We start from the raw sequence: 27,276 nt of genomic DNA, 5'->3' as shown, positions 1-27,276 counted from the left end.
TTCTTATTAATTCTCTTTTAGTATGCTTTCTACTACTACCTTTTCGAAAGTCTTACTTAACGGCGTAGCGATTCCGAAGTCTTACCGCAAGGCGTAAAAAAGCTTATAATAGCCTAAGTAGGAGTAAGCCTTTAAACGAGAGATAACTTAATTTATAAAAAAGGGGGTTTACGAAGTTATTTACTTACTACGTAATACTAAAGTCTTGCTTAGTAAGTAGGTATATAATATTAAAACTAATAAAAATAACGAAATTATACGTTATAAAGCTTAATATATAGTTTATAGAAATTATAAGAAAAGTAATTAGTTATTATAAAAGGTTTATACTATAGTTGCCTTTACTACTACTACCTAACTTTTCTTCGTAGTTATTATACTTCTCGATTTTAAATACGAAGTATATAATTTCGATACTACCTTCTTAGCCGCCTTGATTTTAGAAAAGGTTAAGGTATACGTCTAGCCTCCTACTAGCTATACTATTAAAGATAATAAGGTATAGTTACTATATAAAGTACTTTATAGCTTAAGAAAATTATTACTTTAGTAGTTTTATCTTATTAAAAGCGAAATAAAACGAATTAGCTTTACTATTATTAATAAGGAGGTCTATCTCTTTATTAATTATAAGATTAAAATATATATACTTATATATATTAATAATAATATTATTACTACTTTTAATAAGTAAGTTATAATAGAAGTTTATCGTCTTTTTAAAAAGGTTTGTTTTTTTAAAAACCTTAGCAAGGCTACCGATTTTCTCGGTTTTTAGATTGAACGCGATAAAGCTGTTAGTAAGATTTTCGTTTCCTAAGCTAAGTATATAAAAGTAATACTTTAATAATTCGACTTTAATAGTTTAAGTATTATTAAGACGCTTATAGTAACTACTAACGATCTACTTATTACTTAGGATAAGAATAAGTACTTACTTAACGAATAGCAACTTTATATCGAATAGACTAGCTGCCTTAACTTCCTAATAGCTAGAACTTATATTAATATAGCTTATATTATTAGTAAATTATTATAAGCAAATTTAAAGCCTTCTAAGACTTATCTTTATACTATTAAGTACTTATTCCGATATTTTAAAAGTATTATTTATCTTAGTATTATACTTAGAAGCATCCTTACGATTAATAAGTTAAGGCTTTATACTATTATAGATACCTTTTTTACTAATAATAAGCTATTATAAGTCTTAATAAATAGTTATATTATCTTCCTTACTAGTATGCTAATTACTTAGAAGTTAAAAAAATAGACTTTCGTAACTTTAAGTATTATAAAGGCTAAATTTATTAATCTTATACCTATAGTAATTATTATAAAGTAGATTAGACGTTACTTTTCCTAACTACTTAGCAAACCTATTACTATGCTTACTATTATATTTACTAATAATACTAACGGCTATAATAACGTTATAAACCTACTTAACAAGGTACGAACCTACTATATCGACATCCGATATAAATAGATTATATAGGAGGTTTATACTACGAAAAGCATTAAACTCCGACTTATTAAAAACGCTAATATAGCTGCTAATAGACTTACGAAGCTACTAGTTACGGTTAAATATAAGGAATTCGTTTGTTTATTAGGTATAGCGGAGGGATTGGATTAAGAAGGGGGTTTGGAGACTATAGGACTATTAATATTAAGACTTCGGGATTCGGAGGATTTTACAGCCTCCTATTAGCTAGGTCTAACCGGTAATTAACCAAGTTTTCTAATAGTTGAGAACTCCTCGGATTTAGAGGATTTAGGACTTTTCCTATATTTCCTATTATTCTACTGCTTTTTCGCTAAGGAGTCTGAGAGGGGGTGTGGGTGGCAGGCCTCGCCGGCCCGTCACGTGGGCTGACGGCCGCTACCACTGGTCTTAGCTAGCCTCTACAGCCCTCTAGCCAGTTAGTTAGTTCTTCAACCAACAACACCACTTTTCCCCATTCTGAGCGTTCTGTGCTGGTTTCGCCCACAAAGAGAATGCTCGTGGGGAGATAATGATGGCCTTAATACAGGATTATGGTAAACAAACAACAGCTTCATGTTGGAATATGTGCAGGATGTCTTAGTTTTAGATACAAGGAGGTGTTGAATATTATTTATTTTTAAGTTTTCTTTACACGTCGTCAACCTTCCGGAGCCGAAAGCACCTTTATGTGGATCTGCGATAGCTAACCTGTCGTCAGAACTGTGGTGCGGGAAGGTGGCGGATAGTGCCCACTCTTTCCCAGTCATTTCTGTAGCATCCGGCTGGAGCGCTGCTACCGCGGTGTCTAGGATCCAGCGAACGAGCATTGTCATCGTCATCAAAGACGGCTGGCGCGGAGATACTGGATGGCACCGTTTGAGCGGAACGGGCATTTAATAAGGTAGGTTGTGAGGGCTTCAAACTGAGCTATTAATCTGCCAGACCATCGGTAAGAAACCTGTCTCAAAGTTGAGCGACACCTCAATACTACTTTAGTATGAGTAGAGTCTCGACAGGAGCTTGTTAGTCGGAAAGACGTAGAGCTTTGGTTAGATAAGTTTTGACCGGCAGAAATTGCCACCGCCTGCTCTTCTTGGATTTTGAGTCAAAGGCGGTGGACGGTGGCATTACATAAGCGACACTGAGGAGAGCTCGCCAGCTGCTGTCAGAAGGTCGTACGCCTAAAATCTCACTGTTGCTTCGCACCAGCCAACACGGTTGGTAACTCAGAACCAGAATAGAACCAGACCAATGCAGGCGACGTTCTCTCGATACCACCTTGATAATGTAATCTTCAATATTTCGGAATCTTCACCTCCTTTAACAGGCTTTTTGCCTTTCGAGATTGGCCTTGTGAGTGAGACACAATGTGGCACAACGGTTGGCCTTCTCAGCTTCGACCCAGCCGGTTCTCTCGGGCCATTAGAACGGCATAAAGTAATCCATCCGATCGGGACATTACACTACCTCTGAGTGGCAAGGGGACTAGAGGCCTACGAGGCGGCCGTTGATCAGCGAGAGCCAAATTCCGGATGCTGCGCCGTCAGCTTACCTCCCTCGGCAGTTGTCCCCATCATCACAAGCGCCAAAGGGGACCAAACGTGCCGCCATCACGTCTATTACGTTGAATCACATCAGTCAAAGTAGACGCCGCTCGACAAGTTATGGAATCATCACGAGAGTGAATCGCACGACGTGAGGCTTGAAATCATCTGCGATAGCCCGAGATCGAATCCTGCATCGCCGCCATCCCGTCCGGCCCCCATCAACAGGGACCCCCGATTTCAAGGCCTCGCCTTGATTTTTGGATGTTTGCCTCCCCCCTCGGCCAGCCGGCTACCCCCGCTTGCAGCTTGCAGCTCAGCAAATGCTGGGGATGGACTATGGATAATGGGAACTGGACGATGGGTATGGTTGTATGGTAGCATCGTCTGCCCGACCTGCAGCAACCCGGCGCTTACACGCTTCCTCATCCCTGCTCGCCCCAACCACTCACGGTCGAGAGGCACCTCTCCCATCAATGTGATATGACACCTCATTGGTCTCCCGCCCCCTCTGTCTAGCGACTCGCTCAGCGCTGCCGTCGTCCATTGGTTTGCTCTTCAGTAAGTGAGCGACAGGGGTCGATCTGCAGTCCAAGGCACATCTTCCCGCCGTCTTCACTGGTTCCGTGCCACTCAGAACGGGCATTCTTTCCACTCTCCTCCCGGTGTGCACCCACCCCCCAGCTCACCTCGACCTCCGAGAGTGCCTTGGTGAAGCTCGATTGGATGGCTGCAAGTGCGCATGCAAAATGGCAAAATGGCTCCATGTGCGGCGGCTGGAGACCGCTTCCCAGGGCCAGATAATAGCCTGTAAGACCGCCCTCTTCCAGACTCCTCTTCTCTCCTTTTGCTAGTGCAGGTTATTTTTTCCTTGAGAGAAGTTGTAATATCTTTGCGACGAGATCACCATCGTTGAAACCGACAGAGGTCGACATATAGAGAGGGAAAGTTGTCTCGTGGACAGACAACAAACCAACCACCCAGCAAACAAGAAGGCGGGGTCAGCTCAGACATATCGCACAGCTGTGTGACGGGAACAGGTCGCAACAGACGAAGAGAGATTTGAATACCTGTGAAGGAAAAGGCAACTCGACAGAGACTCGCAAAACACCTAGACTAATCGACAAAAATGCTCTTCTCAACACTATCAGCCCTCGTCCTTGCGGCGACGGCCTCTGCGCACATTGTCATCTCCTACCCGGGCTGGCGCGGCAACAACCTCATCACCAACGAGACATTTCCCTATGGAATGCAATGGAGCTACCCATGTATGTCCTCTCCGCCTCCACATCTTCAAACCCCGTTCTCTCGACACAGAAACTAACAATCAGCAGGCGGCGGCATGGGCGTCACCAAGAACAGGACCTACTGGCCGACATCAGGCGGCACCGTAGCCTTCCAACCCGGCTGGTTCCAGGGCCACGCCTCGGCCTTCATGTACGTCAACATGGGCTTCGGCACCGACGGCCCCGACGGCGGACCGGCCAACATGTCCAACCCCATGGTCCCCGTCTTCCAGATCCTCGGCCCCAGCAAGAACCCGTTCCCGGGCACCGTCTGCCTCACCCAGATCCCGCTGCCCGTGAACACGACGGTAAAGCCCGGCGACCACGCGACGATCCAAATCGTCGAGCTCGCAATGCACGGCGCCGCTCTGTACTCTGTAAGCTTTTTTCCAACCCATTCACATCTTGCTCGAGGGAATCACAACTAACACCAGCCGGATATAGTGCGTCGACATTGAATTCGCCGAGCCAGGAGACCCCAAGATCGAAAAGGTGAACGAGACAAACTGCTTCAACTCGGTCGACATCGGCATGGCGGACGTCTACACCATCACCACCCGCGCATCCGGCCAGACCATCGAGCAGGCGGCGGCGACCTCGGACGCCGAGCAGACCGTCACGTTCTGGTACGCGGGCAAGCGGCCGCAGTCCGCCTGGGCCGTGTTCAGCTGGGTTCCTTTCGTCCTCGGAGGACTCTGGATCATGCTGTGAACGGAGCTGAACCGAAACCGGAATTGAACACTGACGCGATGTGAAATGAAGAGTTGGGGCTGGCTTGATGATTATCATCATTCTTTCTTCTGTTTTTGGAGAAATGGGATTATACCTCGGGGAAATTATTGTATTATTTGGGCATAAAGATGGCGTTTGGAGTCTTCTTATCATCTACGGAGGCAAAAGCCCTTATCCTATTTCTACATTTCTTACCTATCAAACGATGATGGCGGCAGCGGGTGTCAGTTACCCCATATGTCACGAAATTCGTTCTACTCCAAGATGCTGGAGCATCATATAATCCGCTTAGCGGACTGAATAAACATCTTGTCATTCAATGTGTGACTTTTGAATACCGGTGAGGAGGAGTGTCGAGCACAAGCTTTACACGGAGACATCATTACATTTACTTCGAAACACTCGAATGGACATGCACTACCTCCAACGAAGCAAGGCAACCAACTGAACACTTGAATCTCCTGGGAGCGGTTTCATCACGCTCTAAAACGCGTTCTAAAGCTAGCTGTTTCTTAATTACTCATGCTGCGTCGCAAGTTTGCATTTCCCCTGCCGGCTTTTCGCCGCGGCCTCAGCAAGCGCGGGCACCGTCACATCACACGGCCGTCACCCTCCGACCTCGTGCTTGCTTATCCTAATTACCAAAACCATTCGCTGCACCTATTTCTCATCACAATTGCTGAATAGCCTCCCTGCCCACCTCCTTCACACGCACCTCCGACACCTTGTCCACGGCGGATTTGATCCAGCCCTCACCTCCGAGCGACTTGATCTCCGCCTTACTCACAGAAGCAAATGTTCCCAATGCAACAAGTGCCCGGTAGATAACCTCGGAATCGGTCTGCTCCGAAAGTATCTTTCCAAGTGCGGTAATAAAACGCTTCGATTGGGCCGACGTCCGTTCCTTGTTCGCATAGGCGGCGTAGTTGACGAGGATTGTGGTCGCTGCAATTAGAATGTTGCGGTTGAACCGGCCAATGGCTGCACCGCCAGATAAGCCGAGTACTCTCTCCAGAAGTAATGCGGCGGTGTCAGCCTCTTTCGCCGCTAATGCTTCGCCCTTGGGGGAGCCGAAGATGTTAGCAACAGTACGCAGGGCCATCATGACCGAATTCTCGTTTGGCGTGGCACCGTCAGGGGCGTTCAAAGCACTCGAAATGGCGACCTGAAGGATTGAACCCTCCGATCCCGAAAACTCGGCAGCAAACGGCGAAGGGGCAACGCATCGCAGCAGGTCCAGGCCAGCAAGGCGATCTGAGTAGGGCCAGAGAGTCACAATCTTAACGGCGATATCAATACCTGCCTGCTCGACAGGCTTCGAATTCTCGATGGCCTCCTTAACGGCCTTCAAAGTGTTCTGCTCGGAAGGATTCAAAGCGGCGTCCTTGCGGCCAGAGGAGATCATATTCGCGTTGATGGCGAGGATCTTGTTGATCATGGCCTCGTACTTGCCGGCCGTAATGTTCAAATAGTGGGCTTGTGGCAGCACCTTTGGCCTCAACTCCGACTCGCCGGGGCGGTATCTTGATTCCGTTCCGTACGGGTCCGAAGTGGCCGGCGCAGACTGGCCAAGAGTCGCGCCTTGTGTATTTTGGGTAATGAAGTTTGCCACGTTATCTAGGTAGCTGATGGGGAGCTCGTTGTCGTTCAGGAATTTTGTCGCGGCATCGTAGGGGTTCTGAGAAAGGTTGTAGGGCAGCTTCAGGGGAGGCTTGCCGTCCTCGATATCAACGTCGAACACGTAGTCGTAGGATTTGCCGTTGTACTCCGTTTTCTTGCCGCTGCTTCCAGCCGAATCGACGACGGTGCCAATGTTAATCCATTGCTGTTGGCCTGTAAAAGGTTAGCAGGAAGAGCAGCCAAGTGCTTGCGTTGGGACCACATACTTGCTGACCACTGGTGAGCGGTAATGTTGCCATTGCCCTGGTTAATCATCTGCACCTGACCCTCCTTGGTGCCAGACTTAGTCTGGAGGAACTCTGGGCCAGGCAGCTCCTCCTTGTTGATGGACGGAAGCTGTTGTTGAGGAATGGAGGATGCCTTGACAGACTCCTCAAAGTCAGAAATAGCCTGGGCGCTTGCTGCCCGCTCGTTGCTGCGGGTAAAGACACGCGCAACACCGTCACTCGCTCCCGACACAATATCACCGTTCTCTGGGTTCGCTGCCACAGTCCATACTGAGATGGCAGGATGTGTGATGGTCTGGACGCAGTCGTTGCCCTTCCATACACGTACGGTACGGTCTTCGCCTGAGCTGACTAATTCACCTGAAGGCAAGCTTGTCAAGGCGTAGATGAAGCTCTCGTGGCCGTGGAGCTCGCCAACCTGCTGGCCGTTAAGCTTCCACAGGCGGATGATGCCATCGTTGCTCGCGCTCGCGATATCAGCGCCACTGGGGTGGCCCTTGGGAACTTTGCATAGAGCGCGGACGACTTCGGGAGTGTAAATGGTAGAGCGGGGTTCGGCGTCACCGGCGACAGCAGTGCGGAGGTTGTATATGCGGATACTTGTATCCGCGCATCCGGTGACTACTGTCTCTTCGTCCAGGGCAAGAACAGACCAGACACTCTTCTCGTGACCACTGAGGCGAATCTCAGGCTCCCACTTGCTGGTACTCCATACAATGGCCTGAGAGTCCCAGCCACCCGACACGATGTATGTCCCCTTGGGAGAGACGTCCAGACTGCAGACGTTCTGGGAGTGGCCAATCAACAGCCTCTCGGCATGATCGCCCGGACTTGACTGTGGTTGACGGATCTCGACAATGGTATCCTTGCCGCCAGAGGCGATGAGGCCATCCGGGTAGGATTCGGAAGGAGGAAGATATGTGACGGAGTTGACGAATTCGGAGGTCTGACTTGAGACGGTAGCTTCGAAGGAGGGGGGAGAATCGGAAGTCTGACGCCAGACTCGTACACTGCCATCACGCGAGGCAGACAAGATGGTATGGGAAGCTGGGAAGCTGACGGCCTTGACCTGTTCATTACATAATTCATTAGCAGCGGAACTGGACAGCAAAGCTCCATAAACTTACGTCGGAGTCGTGGCCAGACAGCTGGGCGGAGAGCTTGAAGTCGGCCATAGCTGTCAAAATTGTGATGTATGAGGGAAAAGATGAGGGAAGAAAGGGCCAGGTGTAGACAGCTCACACCTCGGTTGATGTTCCGGAGGAGAGAAGACCGTTGTTATGGTTTGTGGTGCTGCTGGTGCTAGGTAGTGTAGGTACTGAAGGCAGTTGGCCGATGACGATAGAAGCGGGAACACTGAAGCTCCACTGCGCCACAAGGGGAGGGGGTAAAAGGATACATAGTACAAGCGGGGAGGGGCCATTTTGGGGGGGGATAGGTGGTGCAGGTGTCCCCCGGGCAATCACCAGCTCCATCCCTGCCACTTTACTGCTTCCATTGACTTCCTTTCCGGGAAAGGTAAGGCGTTTAAGCATCAGCCACAGCTGGCGATTTGCTTATCAAAGCACGTGGTTTCATCTCATCTTGAACCAATCAAATCAGCCTTATGCAAACAGAGCCACTAGTGCCTCCTTTCAAGCCACATCCCCTCGACGCGGGGTCAACTCTGTCCTCTGGGAAACCGTGATCTCAGTGCTGAAAAGGAAAGCAGCACCGCGGTTTCAGGGGTCCATTGGATCTTTCCTTTCCAGAACCACAATCGGCCCTGATCCGAGTCGGAAGGAACCCCACTATTATTTTCCTTTGCGCTGTTCTCATTTGCCTCTTCTGACTTCTCTTGTCTCGCAGCTCTGCGCGCCCAATTCCCGATTTTTTGCTTCAGCTTCTGCTTCTGCTTTTTTGCTGCGCTGTCAGAGCCCATTCTGTTGACGACTCATCGCATCCTCCACGAACATTCACGACGTTACGGCTGTATTGACTGTCTCTCTTTTTACTCGGTCTCTAACCTTTTGACTTGAAATATCCTCATCTCTGCCATTGGCCCCGCGTCAATCTCCGTTTGATACCCCTCCCCCCCCCCCTTCCAGCGCACACGTTGCGACAACGAATAGCTTCGAAACCCCTTTTGCCAAATACCGACATCATGGCTACTACGCCTGTTCCCAACGCCGAGACCTCGCGTCAATATGTTCCTTTGACTTGCCACGGTCACTCTCGGCCTGTTCCCCACGTCTGCTTCTCTTCCCTGGAGAAGGGAGAGCAGTACTACATGATCTCCGCCTGCAAGGGTAAGCTTGCGATGAGGTCCTCGACGCTGCGACCAGGGCTCTGCTAACCCTGTCGCAGATGGAAATCCTATGTTGCGCGACGGTATCACTGGTGACTGGTACGTCATAGAGTTCTGACGATCCCAATCGCACCGCTGACTTGACAACGACAGGATCGGAACCTTTATCGGTCACAAGGGTGCCGTCTGGCAGGCCAGACTGAGTCCCGATGCCTCCAACGCGGCTACCGCCTCCGCCGACTTCACCGCGTAAGCCTTGTCTAACATTTATTATACAACCGAGTTTACTGACAAGCCACAGCAAGGTCTGGGACACCCACAGCGGCGAGGTCCTCTATACCCTCCAGCATAACCACATTGTTCGCGCCGTTGCCTACCCCCCCGATAACTCCGAACTCATTGCGACTGGAGGAATGGAGAAGAAGCTCCGAGTCTTCGACCTGAGCGACTTTGCCCCCGACCCGAACGCTGCTGCTGGTTCCCCTATCATGGTGCAGGCCTCGGCCGGTTTCGAGATTGGCGAGGGCACCCATACGGGTTCCATCAAGTTTATTGCCTGGACCAAGGACCCCAACACCATTGTTACCGCCTCTGACAACACCATTCGCTGGTTCGACCTTCCCACGCGCAATGTCATCCGACAGGAGGTTCTCGACGGCGAGATCAAGTCTTGCGAGCTGGTTTCCCTGGCTCCCGAGTTCACCTCTCCTGGCGATATCGGCGGTGGTCTTCCTGTTCTGGCTGTCGCCGCTGGCAAGTCGGTCTACTTCTGGGGAGGCCCACAGGCCATGGACGAGCTCAAGCGCATTGAGCTGAAGCACGGTGTTGCTAGCGTGGGTCTGGACCTTAAGGGACGCAAGATTGTCGTCGGAGAGGAGCCCGGTACCTGGGGCCGCGTTTGCCGCTGGGATGACGGCAGCGAGATTGGTAAGTCGATAATGAGAGATCGAGTGGAGGCCCTACTAACGCGGTTTCAGAAACCATCAAGGGTCACCACGGTCCTATCTGGTCCATCACCTTTTCCCCCGATGGCAAGCTCTATGCCACCAGCTCTGAGGACGGCACCATCAAGTTGTGGAAGAACTGCGACGGCTTCTACGGCCTCTGGCGTGGCGGTGCTACCAACGCTGAGCGAAATGTGGACTAGAAGAGCACTGACTCCAGCGTGGTGTCACAGAGCGAAGCCAATGAGATGTACACTCCCCCAAGCAGCCGAGTCTCGTCGGCCTCGCACTTGGATGGAAACTCGCATATGAGCAACAACTCAATCACCGAAACACCGGCGGTTTCTCATCAGCTCATGCGATGCTTCCTCGCCTCCGCGACCGACAATCATGATGCGGAGACTGAGTTGTCCGCACAGATGAGCCGTCGCCATGTCGCTCATACCGACTGAACTGAGTGCGCGGGGTTACGCCTGGAACCTGAGACGTTCCGCTTGCCGCTGGATCTCTCGTCAGGCTAGAATGTGCGTGAGTAGAATACATGTAGTGCTAGAGTTTGCAACAGGTTATTGCGGATGCGGCCAGGCTAGATGATAACCATCAATGGCGGTTGATATCTGAATACACGTTGCCAAAATTGGAGTATCCTAAGTCCACTGCGGTGCCTTGGTGATGTAAGAGTAGACTAGTATCATCGTATCTAAGCAATTAAACATCTTGGACGTATAGTTACAAAGTTCTCCCTCGCAAATTGGGTGGGAGGCAGTCTTTCTACAGTGAATCATGCCTTCATCGTTTTTACTACTTCATGCCGTGGTAAAATGATGCAACTCTCGCAGTGAATCTTTGAGATTTCGTTCTCTTTGCTCTTTCGCCTGATACCACGCCCTCAGCAAACACAATGAAGGTCGCCTGGGAACAACACAATACCTACTCCAGCGCCTCATGGGCCCATCATGGACTCACTGTTCCCTTCATTGCCTCCCATGTCCAGCCATGTATTAGCAGCCACACTGACTACAGCACCTTCCTAGGAATGCAGCCCAGGAATGCAGAGACCGGCAGCTAGTATTATTCATCTCTCCGCCAACGACGAAGTAGCTTGTACCGGACTTTGTTCTACAATCTTCGGTCCATCCAAACATCCTAGTTGAGACAAAAGGACGGAAGTGAAAGACTGGACACGTTCATGGGATTCCTTTGTTCAATATCTGTTCCCGATGCCCGCCGTTTTCTTTCCAACGGGAGATGGATGTTGATCTACTTGCATGATAGCAGCTGAACGTAATTTCCGCATCCATGGTAAGGTAGCCACCGTTTAATTTAGGTGGCGGCGTGTCAAACTACGAAAACAGCCAGTAAGACAGTCAATAACCTTGGGAACTTGTGTCTCACAAGAAGACGGTAAGCAGTTACATGCCTACCCACGTGTTGGGAACGCTCCTCGCGATCCTAACGGGAATTCGAACGGCTTCGGCTGTTTGCTATGCATCAAATGTCCATTTGAGGAAGTCTCGGTGGCTGGCTTGATGGCATGAGTACCTGTGTCGGCCGTTCCTACGAGCAAATGAGTCGATACCAGCTTGTACCAGCCTAACTCCAGTTCCATGCCAAGTCTTGCTCTGTGGAATGTACGTTGGATAACCGTGAACGTGGTTTACATCGTTTGCTATAAGACACAATATGCGATCGGATTGATACATTACTACAACAATTTCGGGATACTATTAAAAGAAGCCTTAGCCATCTTTCCTCCGTTTGAACTTCTCGTCTACTAATAGTTATATCGTATCCATTTATCAATCTAAGCCTTGCCGTAGGCTGCCGAACACCAACCATGAAGTTCCTTGCACTCATATCATCTGTAATAGCCCTGATCATTCAAGTCACGGCCTTAGAATTACAAGCCCCGCCAAACGTCGAGCCGTTGTTTAACATCACAATTTTCGCTAATCCCATACCCCACGGACCGGTTGCAATCCAAGGAGGCGAACAAGTCGGTAAGACTCCCGTATATCAGTCAATCAATATTGGTCTCGGATCTAATTCATAACGCAGTGCTCACCGTTGCCTTCGGCGCCATCACCGGGGCACTCGAAGCAACTATCAAGGGCGGCGTGGTCTACCCGTCGTTCTACGAGAATGGGACCATCTGGCACGTCGAAGGAAAGATTTGGGGCACAACAAAAGACGGTATCGATTTCTTCGCGGATGAGGTTGGGATCGGTGGTCCCGTGCGGCGGTTAAATCGTCTTGTAAGTCTTCAAAGTGTGATCACCGGAAGAGAGGTACGCTGACTATCTGCAATATCAGACTTTCAACATTGGCGGCGGCCATGCATACCTTACCACGGCGTACATTATCACTGTGCCGACCCAGCTGAACAACACAGTCATTCTGAGCCAGGCCTTCTTGATTAATTAAGTATATTGTAAGTCTGCGGCCTTCTTGATGTATGAAGGGCAGCCGATTTTCCGGTCATATTGTGGTCGTTGCTGGTGCTAATTCCTTCTGGCATGTAGATTTGTAACAACTTTGAGCAACTTGGGTTTGTTTTTGTTATGTTTTTGTTAAGGAGCTTTACCACAAACATTGCGTTGGAAAGCAAGACGTTTGTCCATCTTTGAAGTATGAAGAGATCGATGTGGGATTGGAGAGACTAGATTTGGTTTGAGCCCGAACGTTTTGTATGCTCGTTTGCAAATTAGGATACCAAGGCAGTCAGCAGTCACGATATTTTACGTATATTACAATTCTACACCCGTTTTATGAGCATCTGAGTGACTTCGCTGGTGAAATTCATGAATTTTCTCATTGACCGCGCCCTATTCTCTCACGCCAGCCAGTACTCCGTAGGGCGTACGATGGGGCTTGAGTCATGGTGTTTACTCAACTTCTTGTTGAGGTGTTGTTGAGGATTAGTGAACGTAAATAAAACATAATCTACTTCTAGTAAAGTCTTGAAAACCTATCCAACACTACGCTGTATTTCGCTATAATCAATTTACGTAGTCTTCACGCGTGTTAGACGTGAGTCATCAGTAAATCAATTATTCGGAATTTTTTTAAGGTAGGATTGGGTTGATTTCTCACTCCTGGTCCAAACAGCGGAGCACAATTCTGTAAATGGACCAAGTAGGTGCCGTCGAATGACTCGAGCCGAAGGCCATAGAGATGGATCTCATCGCTCTACAATCACATCGGCTCCCGGGAATAGATCGCGCTGCTTTTCGGCCTGGAGTTAAGAAGCTAGGATCCGGATCCATATCACGGAAGATCGGCCGCTACTAGCACCGACTCGCAACATCAATCCCGGGGTTCCGCTAGGGATTTGCGTCCAAGCTACGTCCACGATGTAAGTTCTAGAGATTTTCCAACATTCATTCTCTCGATTTGGGAAGATGTCTATTCATTTCAGGTTTAACTTAGTCCCCCAATGACATCGACCCCTGCATGGTCCGGATCGGAGGAAGTAAAAACTGAAGCTTAACAACAGTAGTAATCTCAGTTGAAGATGCAGGCTCATTTACACACTTCGCCTCAGCACCCTTAATATGGCAAGATATCGAAATCCATGAACACTACGATAAGACGTGAAGCCGTCATGGTAGACTTTGCAGTATAATTTATAGTAAAGTCATACAAGTTGACAACTGGCTATTGTGGTTTTCTTTTCTGGTAAAGAAGTCATAACATGTTGCTGAATCACTGGACACACATAATGCCAAATTTGGGCCCTCTCAACAATATTGTGCGTTGTTAGCAAACATGAGCTAAAGAATGATAACCCCTGTGGATTACACCGTACCACAACCTTGACGGCATATCCTTTGTGCCACTATACTCTTAATATTAGTTACCTTAGAAGTAATCAACACCGGCTCTCCTCTCGGCATTTGAGAACGCAGGGCACTCACTGCTCTGGTCCACAGTAACAGATTGCTTGGCACATACTGTCTCAAAGCCACTGTTTCCCTTCGCTCAACCCCACCTTGGGTCCGGACATAAACGCTCGTCGCTACTCGGAGTGACCCGACTCCGTCCCCGCCGTATCTCAACGCAATCCTACATCTGTCGATATATAAGCAGCATAACGACGCAGGCTCTACACCAGGACAAACTTCAAAACATTACAAACCGAATCTTGTTCTCTCAACTCAACATCAAGCTCAAAATGTCGGAAATGAAGCTTGATCCTAACGATATGTCCAGGTTCGCCAACCTGACGATCCTGACGACCACATACAAGACCGTCTCAGGGCACTCCATCTCCACAGATGTTCTTATCCCCAAGAGCTTGACGGAGGCCTCGACAGCATCTTCATCTCCGTCGCCAATCATTCTGCGCTACCACGGTGGTGGTTTCATCGCGGCTTCCAGTCTCTTCCCCAGCTTCTTTCAGCCATGGTACTTTGAGCTGGCAGAGCGCCACTCCGCTGTCATCGTGAGCCCCAATTACCGCCTTGTGCCCGAGGCCTCCATGGACGACGTGCTTGAGGACATTGAAGATCACTGGAAGTGGATCCACGCCGAGTTGCCATCGTTCATTCAGCAGCAAACCAATAACCGCGTTAGCGTCGACACCAAGCGAATTCTCACAGGAGGTGACAGCGCCGGCGGGTATCTCAGTCTGATGGCCGGCCTTCTCCACCCAGACGAAATCAGAGCCAGCGTCGCAGCTTACCCTTGCCTGGACCTCAAGGCTGCACAGTTCAAGGACGGTGCTCAGGGTCCCACACTTGGTCATGAGACTGTGCCGTATAGCGTCGTTGAGGAACACCTCAAGAAGGTCCGCGAGGGTGTGCTCCCCTCTGTGGTATCCGAGGATCCCAAATTCGAGCGCGCTTTGTTGATGTTGGCCTTGACGCACTACGGGCTCGCGAAAGACATGTTTCCCAATGAGAAGCGGTACCTCTTTCCGTTTGACAAGCTGGACGACGGGGCTCGATTCCCTCGTGGTGGCGTTTTCGTCTGGCACGGTAACGAGGATTCCATTGTCCCGGTAATTGGAAGCAAAAGGTTGAAGGAAAAAATTGAGAAGTTGGATCCTGAGTTGCCATTCTATTTGGCTGTGCGGCCTGGCGAGCATGGATTCGATCACGATGCCAAGATTGACGAACCCTGGATGGCTGAGGGGCTTGAGAAGCTTGTCAAGGCTTGGTTGAAGTGATTCTCTTAAGTTAAATTTTCAGAGAAATGCCTTCTTATGAGTCGCATAAAGGTACAGGAGTCAATAGCACAAGGATCGAAGGTGGGAAGAGGAATCTAATGTCCGCGCCACCGCATCGAAGAACAACTCAATAGATAAGAGTAAAAATAAGAAATGAATAACATCAGTAAATTAAACATGCCTCCATTTCTTATGATGTTAGTACTTGACTCAGTTCTTTACTAAGACTGAAAATAACGACTACCTACCTTTGGTTCAACGGCCTCTATTGGAACGAAAACATTTTTGCCACCGCACAAATATCATGTAGTCTCTCAGAATACACGCATTATTACGCTCAATCCTATCATAAATCATTTTGGTGTGCCCCAGATCCATGTCCCAACATATCCCAGCAGCCCAGATGACAACACTGCTTCCTGACACTTCTCCTTCTCTTTGAGGGCATCCTCAATCTCTCGAAACCTTCTTTTTGGCAGATCAAGCCCCCGGGCGACCTCCAGTATGCCAATCTTGTCGCCGTGCCGATTTTCCCTCGTTACATGGGTGTCAGCACCATGGCAGATCATGGCAAGCATTGTCTTCGAAACCTCATCTCCCTTCAAGGTGTATTTATCGCCTTTTATGCTATGGCTGAGGCAAACCGTGAGGAATAGCTCCCAAGGGGTTTGGTGGTCATAAAAGCGCAACTTTTGATTTGGATCGGCGCCTTTGTCCAGAAGGAATTCGACGATGGAACTGACGGGACCCTCTGGGATAGGTTGCTCTGGTTGCAGAGGTGTTACCATCGTAGGTCGTAGAGCGTAGTCGAGGAGCGGTCTCCCCCCTTTGCTGTCAATTAAACTTCTGTCTTTAACCTTATGCTGTACGTATAAAGACAACCTTGACTGTATAGCAGTCGCAAGGAAAGTCTTCTTCCTAAGCTCTTTGAAGTTTCCTTTCGGCAAGTCCCGATAATTAGACCAGTGGAAGCCGTCTTCATTCAGGCGTTGCGTATTTGATCTGTCCAACTCGTCCAAAAGTTCGAAAGAATCTTCCAATCTTGTTTCGTCTTCTGGAGAAGGGCTAATTCACCCATGCGCGTCCGTGTTGCATTCGTCCTCGATCCTCCAAGCGTAATACATCAGTCCATCAGCGAAAAGGAAGACTTGGTTACAATCCACAGGCATCTCGTCAGGATATGGGAGAGCCTTGCCACATGCCAGCATGATCCTGCAAAGAGATACCAGAGGGCTGAACTCGTTGGTCTCTCTGAGCAAGATGGTTTGGTCCATGGCTCCGGTGTCACGGAAGAAGTCTCTAACCGTTCGGTGAAGAAAATCCACCTGAAATTGCAAAAACTTCTTGTCTGAGTGTTCTGAAATGTGCAGCAGATCTCTTCCTCTGGCTTCAACACGCTTTTTCAGGCGTTTGTAAGTGGAACCTACCTTTTCCAATGGGAATGACTTGAGGTCCATTTGTAGCGCATAGTTCGGGTTCTTTTCCTCTCGATCGAGGAACTCGAAAGCCAGTAGTGGCAAAGCTTGCCCGGAAGCAATCATGATTCTGAAAATGCGGGACGTATTTTCCCAGTAGTTAGACTCGATGGACTCAAGCATGTGTCTAAAATAGTCTCCCAGGTCGCTAGGCAGCTTGTTGAGTCTTGCTAGTAGCTCCTCGTATGTGTCCGCCTTTGCTAATCCCCGGATCAAGGATCTGACGATTAAATAAACCCATAGGAATACTCCTTGGGCCCTGTTGACAACGATGCTGGCGATTTGAGAAAACCGACTATCCCCTTCAGCCAGTTCTTTGTAGTCATTGTTACCCTCCAAGTTTTCTTTAACATACTTTTTGATGTCACCTCTGGTCAGGTCCTCTACTTGCAGCCGCCATTCCATCACACGCGGCCCTAAAGAGAGGTCGAAAGCATCCCAAGGTCGACTTGACGCACAGATCTTGATGCCCGGTAAGGATACAAGTTTATAAAGCGTCTGAAGCAACTCATCGAACATGCCGTGGTAGCGTTGCTCCCCAGCCGTATACTCATCTAACCCATCAATGAAGAAACAGAATTTCGTTGGGAGGTCATTCTCAGTTTTGAGTGCAAGTTCATTGAATGCTGCCACCAGTTCCGCTTCTTCCCATGGATCTGCCATGATATGATCGGACGCATCCCAGCGATCGCCGCAGACCATCTCAATAAGGTCTGGAAGCTCTCTCAGCACCTCGAACAAGAGTGTTTGCAAAAGCCCTCTCTGGGACTTTTGCATGCTGTTTCCGGCATTCCAGAAGTAGTGACTGGCCATGACTACTTTCTTCTCGCCGCCCCAACACTGAAGCTTCGCTTTCGTGGTCGGGTGGCCAGCAAGGAATTTCATCAGCGTCGACTTTCCACTTCCAGGCTTGCCTCGGATCCAAAAGATATCTCCCTCTGATTCTAGCCACTTTGGAAATGTCGTGTTGTGATGTTCAAAAATCCAGTTGAATGTGGCTTCATGATGCGGCAAAATTGCGTTCTGCCGATCCCGCATCTGAACGAATCGCAGGCTTTGAAGGATTCGTTGCTTCTTTTCTACCTGATTAGTCTCTTCTGCGAAATCAAAGATTTCCTTCTTAAGTCTGGCGAGCTGAGTGCTGAACTCGTCTGCCTGCTGCTTTCGCATGTCGAGATTTGTGGACTCGATTCTTTGAACAATATCTTCGAGCTTTTCAGTGGTTTGAGTTTCCAGCTTCGCGTTCTGGAACTTTAAACCCTTAACAATGTCCAAAATCTCGACTTGATTTCGTCTAAAACGTCGTCAGTCTCTACGTCGGGGACTATAGTTCGGTCATAACCCACGCAGCAGCTGCAGCGAGATAGGTACGAAGTTTGGCCTGCAGTTTTCCCAGCTTTGTCTCAAAGCTTTTGGTTTCCCCCGAGTGTGTCATGTGCCGAAGTGCCTGTGCAAGGCTTGTCCATACTTTCTTATACACCTTGTCGCCCGTCTTGACGCCTAGATCCAACTTGTTCAGGTATTCAATCAAACCTTGGGCAGTCTCATCACATTCGCTTGCTATTGATCGTAGTTCGGATCTTGTGATGGCGAATTTATCCTTTTTACACAGTTTGCGGATTTCTGCAGCAAGCCTAGCTAGTCGCCAAGCTTCGGCCTCCAGGGCTTCATTCTCACTGATTGAACCGGACTTGTAGATGCTTCGGGCGAGAACGAACAGCTTAACTCCGTATTCAGCGAATTGAAGGAGATTGCTCGCAAGCCCGATTGCGGCGAGCTCGGCCATGTTGCGACTGCTCTATCTGGCGCTCGATGATCTTGCAGTGACAACGTTGGCGCCCGACCGGATCAGGCTTTGAGAACTATTGCTCGGCGACGAGGTGGTGGTGATGGGCCCGCATTGTCTTCCCTCGTAAGCAGCGTAAGATTCCTTGGCTCGGTAACAATTTGCCGCTCCCTTGCATGTGCCAATCAGAGACCCCATCATTCCAGTGGAAATACAAGCGCAAGGCTGAGAATGTCCAGCTTTCTGGACTTCTGCATCCCAGATGAAAAGTGAAAGCTTCCTAGCAGAAGAGGTAAATACCAATCTGGCCATGCCTGATGGAGCTTGGCTGACTAAAACATCAAAACCCAGTGACGATGTTGCGCACAAAGGGGGGTTTTAGCCATGTTCGTGGCTATAACTCAAGAGAGTCGAGCTCACGTTGGACGTGGGACCTCCCCCGATGGTCATGGGCCTCCCCATCGAGGCCTCATTGGCAGAGGCTTACCGAAGCTGGTGAGAACCAATCTCCGGAGCGTCATAGAATCTGTACATGATACACTGATACAAATAATTCAGAGGAGGGTACGTTTGCGAACCAACGCCAACCATTGACGTCGGGCGGTAATCGGGAGGATATCCAACCCCACGAAGATGACCGGTGGTGGGTGCGCTTGTACGGCATAATTCTTGTCAACGTGCTCTACAAGCCGGCACAAATCTTGATCTGGCTTGTTATGCCGCTGGCACAGTTCTTTCGGGAATTATTTACAAGTATAATACTGGCGCTGCGGCACTTCGCACTGCTTACGATTCGAGCACTCACCCCTGGGCCGGAATGGCGTGCGTTTTTGATATTTATTACCTTGTTCCTATGGATGGTAGCGGGTATTCCGTGTCTTATTAGCACAGGCGTCCTTTGAGATGTAGGCTCAAGTTCGGGGATATGGTTGGAAGCTAAGTAGACAAGAGGTTCTGATCGTTGCATCAAGATGTAGGCACTTACTGAGCTGGGTCTTGTGTGTTCTGATCATCTTAACGAGAGGGAAAGCCGAACACACCTTAAATTTGAGAAAGCCAGAAAAACCTGAAGTATTGTATAAAGGCAAAATAACATCTAGATAGAAGGATTAGAAAAGCAACAATGAATCATGATAGTTGCCCAAAACCCACTTCATCTGCTACTCCAACTCACCATAGTAGCACCATCCAGGGGTACAGGCCGTAACTGATTACCGATCCTTGATTGATGGCTAATATGCTACCGTCTCAAAGCTCAAGCGACATCTTTCCCCTCCCGGGCGACTTCTTATCGCACGACAAAGACCGTGATAGGAACATTTTCAGTTGTTCTCCCTTTCATAGCATCATTTCCTTTTCAGATAGGATGAGAACGTGGGCGGTGTACTTATGCGCAACTGAAACGGGCGCTTCAGCATTTCTTGATGACATATCGTTGGAGTACTCAGCAAGTCCTAGATGGGGTGGACAAAGACTTCTGTCATGTTCACGTATGAGAAAGTTGAAATTGAAACTTGAATGTATTGGAGAACGAAATATTAATCTATTCGTCTATCGGTAAAACAACGCGAACGCCTTCCGCAATTTGTTCTAAATCTCATGTTAGCTATGAACACAAACTTCATACGTTGTGTGCACTTACTGTCCAGATACTTCATCATCTGGCCATAGTCCTTGCACACATGCTGGCCATTCCAGCTGCCATCCTCTGGCCCATTATCATCGGAATCAGTTTCTGCATGCGGCTCTAGTGCTAGATCACCTGTACTTATGTGTTAGTGGCGCTGTTTGTATTTCAATATCAGGCGAGAGGCTGGGCCTCAACGGCCACCTGGCTCGCAAGGGCTGAGGGACAAGACAAACCTGAGCACATGACAGCCTGACGCAAATAGTCAACGCAATGGTAGTAGTGTGTTACGTAGTCAGAGGGAACTTTGTCCATATTATTTGACGTCAAGCCGGAAAAGATCTTGCCCATCATGAACTACATTCCATTAGTAAGGATAAATACAAGAAGAGTATGTATTGCCAGGTCACTCACAATGCAATGCAATTGATGGGTCATTGAAGTGGTAAAGAAAGGGTCGCTGTCAACCCACTTCCAGCCAGAGCCGTCTGGTACAATGTTAGAGGTTGCTAGTGAAAGAGGGCCTGGGCATTAGTACCTGGCAGGAGAGATCTCCATGAATTCAATGTAGCATCGGAGAGAAAGTCGGTAGCGTTGGGCGGCACGAATGCGTAGTCTGCTGCGAACGAGACAATCTTGGTGGGAACTTCACTCTTGTCAGCCTCATCCATCTTCATGTCCAGATCTTCGTAGTGCCAACTCACATCTCGGGCCAGCAGCAGTGTAATCACCTCCAACCTGCCTTGTGCTCACTGAAAACTTGGCATCCTCAAACTGATAGTACATCAGGAGTGATAAGCCCAGTGACAGACCAATGTTGGTAAGGAGTAACAAGGTGTCGATAAGCCACCGGTATCTCCTTAACAAGGACTTGGTTTCCTTCCACCAACTACGCTTCGGCGTCTGATTGGCATTCAAATCAATAGAGTGCCAATGCTTCTCCTCATCCATCAACTCATCTTCAACCTCGGTACTGGATCGGTCATGGTCGTCATTGTGTGACAAGGTCTCGTAGTGTTTAGTCTTGGGAGGCATCGTGTAAGTTAGGGAGCAAAGTCTGTATTGTGCTTTGCTTATTGGATGATGAAAAAGAAATTTCAAATCTCACGACACCGGTCTAGCACTCACACACGAAAAGAAAAGAAAGACACAAAGACCAGAGTCAAAGCTAAAGCGGGGGAATTTCGTGGTTTTGTTCGGCGGCCAACCCAATCCCCTACGCAATGGGAACTCTTCCACTCATCTCCTCGGCTGCACCATCCGTCTGAGAAACCGGTACCACCCAACTTGAGATGAAATATGCAGCGGTGCGGTACCCCTTCACCTACCTGAAGGGGAAATAATACTTCGGCCGATGCACCCTTACCATCTTGTCTATAGCCAAGCAAAAGTTTTGATACGTCTGTAGTTGTGTTCTGACGTGTTTCATATGACCTTGCACTTAACCCTTAGGGGAGGAACTTGAAACGAACCTTGGGGATCTATCCGCAAGTCTCTTTTGGCTTTATGCTTTAGGCTCGTACGGGCAGGATAACGTTGTGAAATCGGCTCCGGAGAGAACTCAATTCCTCCGGCCATTGAAAAGAATATCATTTCTAGTTTAAATTTGAATGTTTTGTTCATATAATTAAACGAAAGAAAACACATTTGTTCCTCATCGACCGGGGCGCACTCGGTCACAATGCCGTTAGCGGAGCTGTGCTCAGTGATTCTAGTTTGACCAGGGTGCCTCTGGAACGCCTGATATGATGGGGACTTGTTCGATGTGTCTCAAAACCCATGCCGCTCAACCCGTGACCCACAGGCCAAAGGTCCCATTGTCGGTCGTAAGCCGAGGAGATCGCCGTTGATGTCTGGAAATAGCCTAGAACTTCCGATCTTGATGATTTTCATAGGAGCGGTGGGTAGCGAGCATGCGGTTAGTGTGGTGATCATCGGCACATTCGCACATTCGCACAGTTGGGGAATCGGAGGCTTGATTGCCCATGCTTTCTCTAAAGTCGGCTAAAGTCAACAGGCGAGCAAGTCGCGATACAAATATTCTCCTAAGGAGGCCTAAGCGAAGCCAGCTATCCGTGGTCGGAAGCGATGCGTTCCTCCGCCGTAGGGACCGTGCTTCAGGCTTGCTACAAGGGGCTCCTTGTGTCATTGCATTAAGCTAGGAACTCAGGAAACACATCCGCTGCCGAGAATTGAAGTTGACGTCTGAGCAGCCAGCTCACAACACCACATTTTCCTTCATTATGATTAAGTTCTAACACAATCAAGAAGTGAGGGTAATTGCTATCTTATAAATATTATCATCCAAGAGTATAATCGATCATGGTGTCTCACGGGTCGAGTCGATACTTTCTACATAACTGAGCCATCTGCAGAGCCTCTTAGCCAGGCGAGAGTTGATGAATAGCCGCGGTTGTCGCTCTTGACGTAATACCCCATGTAATAATTTTTCTGCCCCATAACCCTACGGTCTGAACTTTGTGAATGGTGTTGAGGGAAGTTAATTCCATTTCGCATGACTTAATGACTCGAGGTATGCCATCGTCGGTAACTGGAATAGTCCGGCAACTTGGCTTTGAAGGTTTGTTGAGAGGCAACTACCACACATGACCAAGACTTCCAAGCAAGTTTAAAAGTAACCAAGTAAAAGTTCTCTCATGCTGCGGTGTATCAGTGAGTCTCATAGGTGGAAGACTACTCTGCGACCTTGGATATACTTAGTGACTTAGACGCATGTCTGAAAGCTCGACACCGTTAGTACAACTGCAGCAGACCTATCAGGGTCAAGTATACTCTGTCTTATGAAACGCTGTGCGTCGACATTGACGCATGTTCAAGTGTGCTTCTTACAAATTCGAATATAACCTAATGCACGAGATTCTACTCATCTAGAATTCTCGATTAAACTCCAGTTTACGCTGACGCGATGTGTCTGCGACTTTTTCGCCCACTCACTTCGTAAGCTGAATTCAGCCTCCACATTCCTACCGCCTGCTTGCTCCAGCACCAGAGTTCGATTCTCAGATGATCTGCCAAGTGATTTGACCTTCTCTAGGTTATGGGCGATTGCTGCTTTGAAGAGTTCAGGATGACTTTTCAATGTTCCAACAGACATCCAGGGCCTATCCAACGAGTAGCTGCTGGTAAAGCCCAAGGCTATAACTATATCGCAGATTACAGGCCCGCTAATATGAACAATTACAAAGCCTTCAAAGCTTCTTAGTCCTTCTGTCCGAAACTCCTCGGTCATGCGCATCCAGTTGCGAGGAGGAAATGATTTAACAACACGGTATGTAAGGTGCTGGTGCGAGGCGTAGGGAATGGACGAGAACAAATCCTTGAAAGGAAATGAAAAGCTTCGGTGACATGTTTCCAGAATCCAAGACTGTCGGTCGGCCAAATGTTTTTGAATAAAACATGTGTCCGTTTCGTCGTCAGGGGATGTCTTTTTGAATTCAAGGGACTTGAAAGCTTCCTTTGGGGGAAGAACTCTCACATATCTGCCTTGTCCCTGATCCTTGAGCCAGATGCCAATGTCCAGGATATCGTGAGCTGTAAAGCCAAGGAAGAGGAATCTCCCCTCAAATCCGTCAACTTTTTCCAGTGGGGCTTTGATCCGCAGTCCTTTATTCGTCATCGAATACTATAGGTTTGGTCAAAATAAGATCCCGAATCAAGGGAACAATGGCTGATCAAAGTAGTAACGTGATAAAATGGGATGGATTAAAGGCAGGAGCCAATAAATACGGCAATGGTGGACATACCTCCGCGTCGACTGTAGATCCGCCAAAATGCTCCTCGAGCGATCCTTCGTTTGCGAAATCGTCTGGAGATCGTGCCAAGATACCGAAATAAACCTGCTCAGAAGATTGGTCTTGCGGCTTCGGTTCCGTGCAGCCCCATGCGAACAAGGAGAGATCATCGCTCTCTTTGATGATTTCTTCTTGAAGTCTTGTAAACGCTTTGCTCCCTTCTCCATACAACAGCGGCATGTTAACGTTGAATATGCCCAAAAGACAGTATGCAAGGTCTTCTTCTCTCGTAGTTGTCCGCCCCGCTGCCCACGACATACGGTGTGCAACCAGAACTTCCGAGAGAAGGTCCTCGATTTCATATTTATCAGTTTCGGAGTGTTCTAGGATAGTTTTGCTGATTCCGGTTCTTTTCGAAATAACTTCAGAAAGGCCTTGTCTGGTGCCTATGGCCCGCCAGTCCTTGTCGTAGAACAATACCCGTGGTGGTGCAATGAGTTCTTGTAAGGTCCAGCCTCGTGTGAACCAACGAGACTCCCGGAGATCTCTCTTCTCATCTTTCGCGCTGATGTCTGATAAGAATGCATAGCATACCGTCGATCTTGCGTACCAGTTAAACATTGAATTGATGGCTTCAGTCAGCTCAGCGGAGTTCGTCTTGTCAATGCAGCAGGTATCGATCCAGACGTATGAAAACCCTTGTTGCCGTGCTAGGCTGCACGTTTGTTTGATCTTGGCCCATCCTGGCTTCGTTGCCTTGGCCTTGATATTACCAAAATCCTGGAAGCTGGCTTCACCATCTTCCCACATATGAGATAATATAGCATATTTTTCTGGTATAAAGGAGCCAAAGAACTCTTCGATCTCAAGGCTCATGCAATTGAGCAGCTTCATCGCGTGACTTGGAAAAGAGTTGATAAGCTGAAGTAGGAGAAGTTCAACCCGGAGGATGATAGAATTGCCACGAGAGGATGCTTCTTTGAAGTCCCTAGTCTCTGACGTTTGGTTGTGTTTGAGATTGGTGAGCGTTGATTGAGAGAAGGTATTAAACGCAGGTGCGGGGAAAGGCGAAAGTGAGTACGGAAGAGCTTACCAGAAGACCAATCAGACGATATTGCGACTGGTTCAGCTCTGATATCTCATTCTGAGTACCAGGTATGGTAAGCGGTTCTCCAGCTGCAGCAACGTGGCACGCTTTCTCTGTCAGACGCGGTGTGGTACCATGCAGCCTCAGATCCTGGCAACACTGCCCAGGCCGCAGCCTGCTGATTGTTAATTAGCAGTCCCGCCCTTGATAACAAGGAGTCAGCTTAATTATTCATCGAAAGTCGGCAGAGCAATAGAAAGCCATATCTATATTAACAGAAAGACTTGTAAGCTTGTCAGACCTTGAGCCTTTCGATTTTCCCCAAGACCTCAGCTGTGAGCCGCAGTGACCGTGAAAGGTGTTGGTGTAGCTAAGTAGAAAAAACTAAGAAATGACCATATTATTGAGGATACGGCAGAAGTTTGACTCGGATTCAAACTTGCAAGTTCGTGATGGATACTGATTAAATTGTGAGATACGACTCCCAGCCTTTGTTTGCTATCGGAGGCTTCCCATGACCCATTAGGGAGCATCTAATAAACCGAAAGGGCTACTGCAAAATGACTCCTCGCTGGACCGATTTCTGTATAAATGACGCCGGCATAGCTAGGACGTCTTCCAAGCACCAGCAAAGTCATGGTGAACGAGTTGATGAGATCCAGCCCCTTCCAAGACGCGCATTTCCGCCGAAAGCGTCATGAAGGCATCCATAGGAAGAAGCAGGATGTCGCCAAAGACCCTTGGTTCGGCGAAACGCGACAAGTCATGATAGGTCTGAATTTCCGGCGCCGCCTTCTTGATGTTCTCGAAGATAACTTCCGTCCACGCCGGCGGTCCCGTGGCGTTCCAGACCTGAGCGCTCGAGGGACGCAGATCGTTGATCTCAACGCCCTGAACAGCTGCCAAGTCCTGAAGTCCCTCTAATGCTCGTCGCACCATTTGCTTCAATGCAAGATGTCCAGGCGCTGCTACAATAGTCCATTGGCAGAATTGGACTGGATGAGGCCACTTGCCCAATGAATTAATGCCATCGTCATGCTCTGGGGCGATCATTAGACGAATTCTAGATTTGTATTCTAGAGGCAGCCATTCGTCCAGGGGTTTCACAGGACGAGTGTCCAGATCGCTATAGTAGCCGCCTTCTGCTGAGAGCAATAGATATCGTAGGAAGTCCGATTTCATGGCCGGATTGCGCAATAATTTGTATGTTTTGGCGACTTCAGCGTCGAAGTGCTCCGAAACAAAAGCATCTCCCAACTCGTCACCCACGAGAGTGTATGTGAAATCTTTGGAATTCTTCTTCCACTCGTCCACATATCGTAACTGGTCATGATGGTCTCCTCCTTCTGGAGGGAAATAAATCTGCCAAATCTTTTGAGGAATTGGTTCCACCAGAGTTAGGTCAGCAGGTGGGTGACGGAAGAGGACACGGTGTGACAAATTCTTGTTGATAAGGAAAATAAAAAGCAGTATACAGCCTGCGAGAATCCGGCAACTTGCTCGGTAACTAAGCCGAAACATTTGATTGCCATATGAGAAGTTGAGATAATGATAATCTGGAATGTCGAGTAGAAAAGGGGCTTGTGCATAGCAGCCATATATAAAGGGTGAGACGATACGGAGAGCAGTAAAAAAGAAACCTGAGCTCACGTGGCAATGCTCAAAACTTATGGGTAGCAGGTCAAAGGTCCATCTAGCTCGGTTTCTAATTACTTTTAAGAGATGCCAAGCAATATTGTATTTCCGAATACGAAGTCCTAGCTCCCTGTTTCGAGGTAAATATCCACTCCATATAGCCGTACACCTTGTCTTTAGGAAAGCTTAGTAGGATGCTATTGGTTGCTTTAGGTTTTCTTTGATGTAATCTGGGGCCTTTAGCTGTAAATGTGAAAAAAAAATCCATAGATAGTAGGAAGGGTGCCCTATATAGGCCCGAAACCTCATTGGGTGAGTCGTCACGTAATCCCATAACGGCTTTATCAAGGTGCAACTTCACTTTGCGAACTGAAAAAAGAGTAATGGTAAGAACTGAAATTCACTATCTTAACTACCCGCAGATCATTCAAAGCACGGCAATGAAACTCCTCAAGAGAACAGAGAGCCTCTAAGCCACCACTTCCGAACATCTGTCATAACAGTCTGAGGGAAAACCAAACTTGGGGTTCGGTAACATCGTGGCCTAAGGTAGAA

The 27,276-nt window shown here is 48.3% G+C and overlaps 11 protein-coding genes across 11 annotated transcripts; 5 read left to right on the top strand and 6 right to left on the bottom strand.

The window, feature by feature from the left end:
- Positions 1-4,162: 4,162 nt before the first annotated feature.
- Positions 4,163-5,030, top strand: CTRU02_207833 (protein-like protein 2; the record flags this gene model as incomplete). The annotated part of the gene is made up of 3 exons (XM_070204968.1): positions 4,163-4,301; positions 4,365-4,696; positions 4,764-5,030. 3 exons carry the CDS (start codon positions 4,163-4,165, stop codon positions 5,028-5,030), a joined length of 738 nt encoding a protein of 245 aa, XP_070061501.1.
- A 691-nt stretch (positions 5,031-5,721) lies between these two features.
- CTRU02_207832 (polyubiquitin binding protein (doa1 ufd3)) lies at positions 5,722-8,133 on the bottom strand (the record flags this gene model as incomplete). The annotated part of the gene is made up of 3 exons (XM_036733408.1): positions 5,722-6,884; positions 6,938-8,027; positions 8,086-8,133. The coding sequence occupies 3 exons, from the start codon at positions 8,131-8,133 to the stop codon at positions 5,722-5,724; spliced, it is 2,301 nt and encodes a 766-aa protein (XP_036574908.1).
- A 968-nt stretch (positions 8,134-9,101) lies between these two features.
- CTRU02_207831 (WD domain-containing protein) lies at positions 9,102-10,392 on the top strand (the record flags this gene model as incomplete). Its single annotated transcript, XM_036733407.1, has 5 exons — positions 9,102-9,246; positions 9,305-9,344; positions 9,399-9,494; positions 9,547-10,172; positions 10,223-10,392. 5 exons carry the CDS (start codon positions 9,102-9,104, stop codon positions 10,390-10,392), a joined length of 1,077 nt encoding a protein of 358 aa, XP_036574907.1.
- Positions 10,393-12,026: 1,634 nt separating this feature from the next.
- Positions 12,027-12,613, top strand: CTRU02_207830 (uncharacterized protein; the record flags this gene model as incomplete). The annotated part of the gene is made up of 3 exons (XM_036733406.1): positions 12,027-12,189; positions 12,248-12,444; positions 12,503-12,613. 3 exons carry the CDS (start codon positions 12,027-12,029, stop codon positions 12,611-12,613), a joined length of 471 nt encoding a protein of 156 aa, XP_036574906.1.
- A 1,750-nt stretch (positions 12,614-14,363) lies between these two features.
- CTRU02_207829 (uncharacterized protein) lies at positions 14,364-15,359 on the top strand (the record flags this gene model as incomplete). The annotated part of the gene is made up of 1 exon (XM_036733405.1): positions 14,364-15,359. The coding sequence occupies one exon, from the start codon at positions 14,364-14,366 to the stop codon at positions 15,357-15,359; it is 996 nt and encodes a 331-aa protein (XP_036574905.1).
- A 353-nt stretch (positions 15,360-15,712) lies between these two features.
- On the bottom strand, positions 15,713-16,147 carry CTRU02_207828 (uncharacterized protein; the record flags this gene model as incomplete). The annotated part of the gene is made up of 1 exon (XM_036733404.1): positions 15,713-16,147. One exon carries the CDS (start codon positions 16,145-16,147, stop codon positions 15,713-15,715), a length of 435 nt encoding a protein of 144 aa, XP_036574904.1.
- A 282-nt stretch (positions 16,148-16,429) lies between these two features.
- CTRU02_207827 (uncharacterized protein) lies at positions 16,430-18,620 on the bottom strand (the record flags this gene model as incomplete). Its single annotated transcript, XM_036733403.1, has 2 exons — positions 16,430-18,128; positions 18,181-18,620. 2 exons carry the CDS (start codon positions 18,618-18,620, stop codon positions 16,430-16,432), a joined length of 2,139 nt encoding a protein of 712 aa, XP_036574903.1.
- Positions 18,621-19,004: 384 nt separating this feature from the next.
- On the top strand, positions 19,005-19,214 carry CTRU02_207826 (uncharacterized protein; the record flags this gene model as incomplete). Its single annotated transcript, XM_070204967.1, has 1 exon — positions 19,005-19,214. One exon carries the CDS (start codon positions 19,005-19,007, stop codon positions 19,212-19,214), a length of 210 nt encoding a protein of 69 aa, XP_070061500.1.
- Positions 19,215-20,163: 949 nt separating this feature from the next.
- On the bottom strand, positions 20,164-21,282 carry CTRU02_207825 (uncharacterized protein; the record flags this gene model as incomplete). The annotated part of the gene is made up of 6 exons (XM_036733401.1): positions 20,164-20,210; positions 20,263-20,382; positions 20,484-20,604; positions 20,662-20,735; positions 20,786-20,893; positions 20,952-21,282. 6 exons carry the CDS (start codon positions 21,280-21,282, stop codon positions 20,164-20,166), a joined length of 801 nt encoding a protein of 266 aa, XP_036574901.1.
- A 1,849-nt stretch (positions 21,283-23,131) lies between these two features.
- CTRU02_207824 (HET domain-containing protein) lies at positions 23,132-24,893 on the bottom strand (the record flags this gene model as incomplete). Its single annotated transcript, XM_036733400.1, has 2 exons — positions 23,132-23,890; positions 24,012-24,893. The coding sequence occupies 2 exons, from the start codon at positions 24,891-24,893 to the stop codon at positions 23,132-23,134; spliced, it is 1,641 nt and encodes a 546-aa protein (XP_036574900.1).
- Positions 24,894-25,692: 799 nt separating this feature from the next.
- Positions 25,693-26,607, bottom strand: CTRU02_207823 (alpha-mannosyltransferase och1; the record flags this gene model as incomplete). Its single annotated transcript, XM_036733399.1, has 1 exon — positions 25,693-26,607. The coding sequence occupies one exon, from the start codon at positions 26,605-26,607 to the stop codon at positions 25,693-25,695; it is 915 nt and encodes a 304-aa protein (XP_036574899.1).
- Positions 26,608-27,276: the final 669 nt, after the last annotated feature.

This window comes from Colletotrichum truncatum, assembly GCF_014235925.2.
Source record: "Colletotrichum truncatum strain CMES1059 chromosome Unknown Contig_0004, whole genome shotgun sequence".
Lineage (NCBI taxonomy): Eukaryota > Fungi > Ascomycota > Sordariomycetes > Glomerellales > Glomerellaceae > Colletotrichum > Colletotrichum truncatum.
The sequence above is the reverse complement of the archived record's forward strand: the minus strand, read 5'-3'. Positions and strand labels throughout refer to the sequence as shown.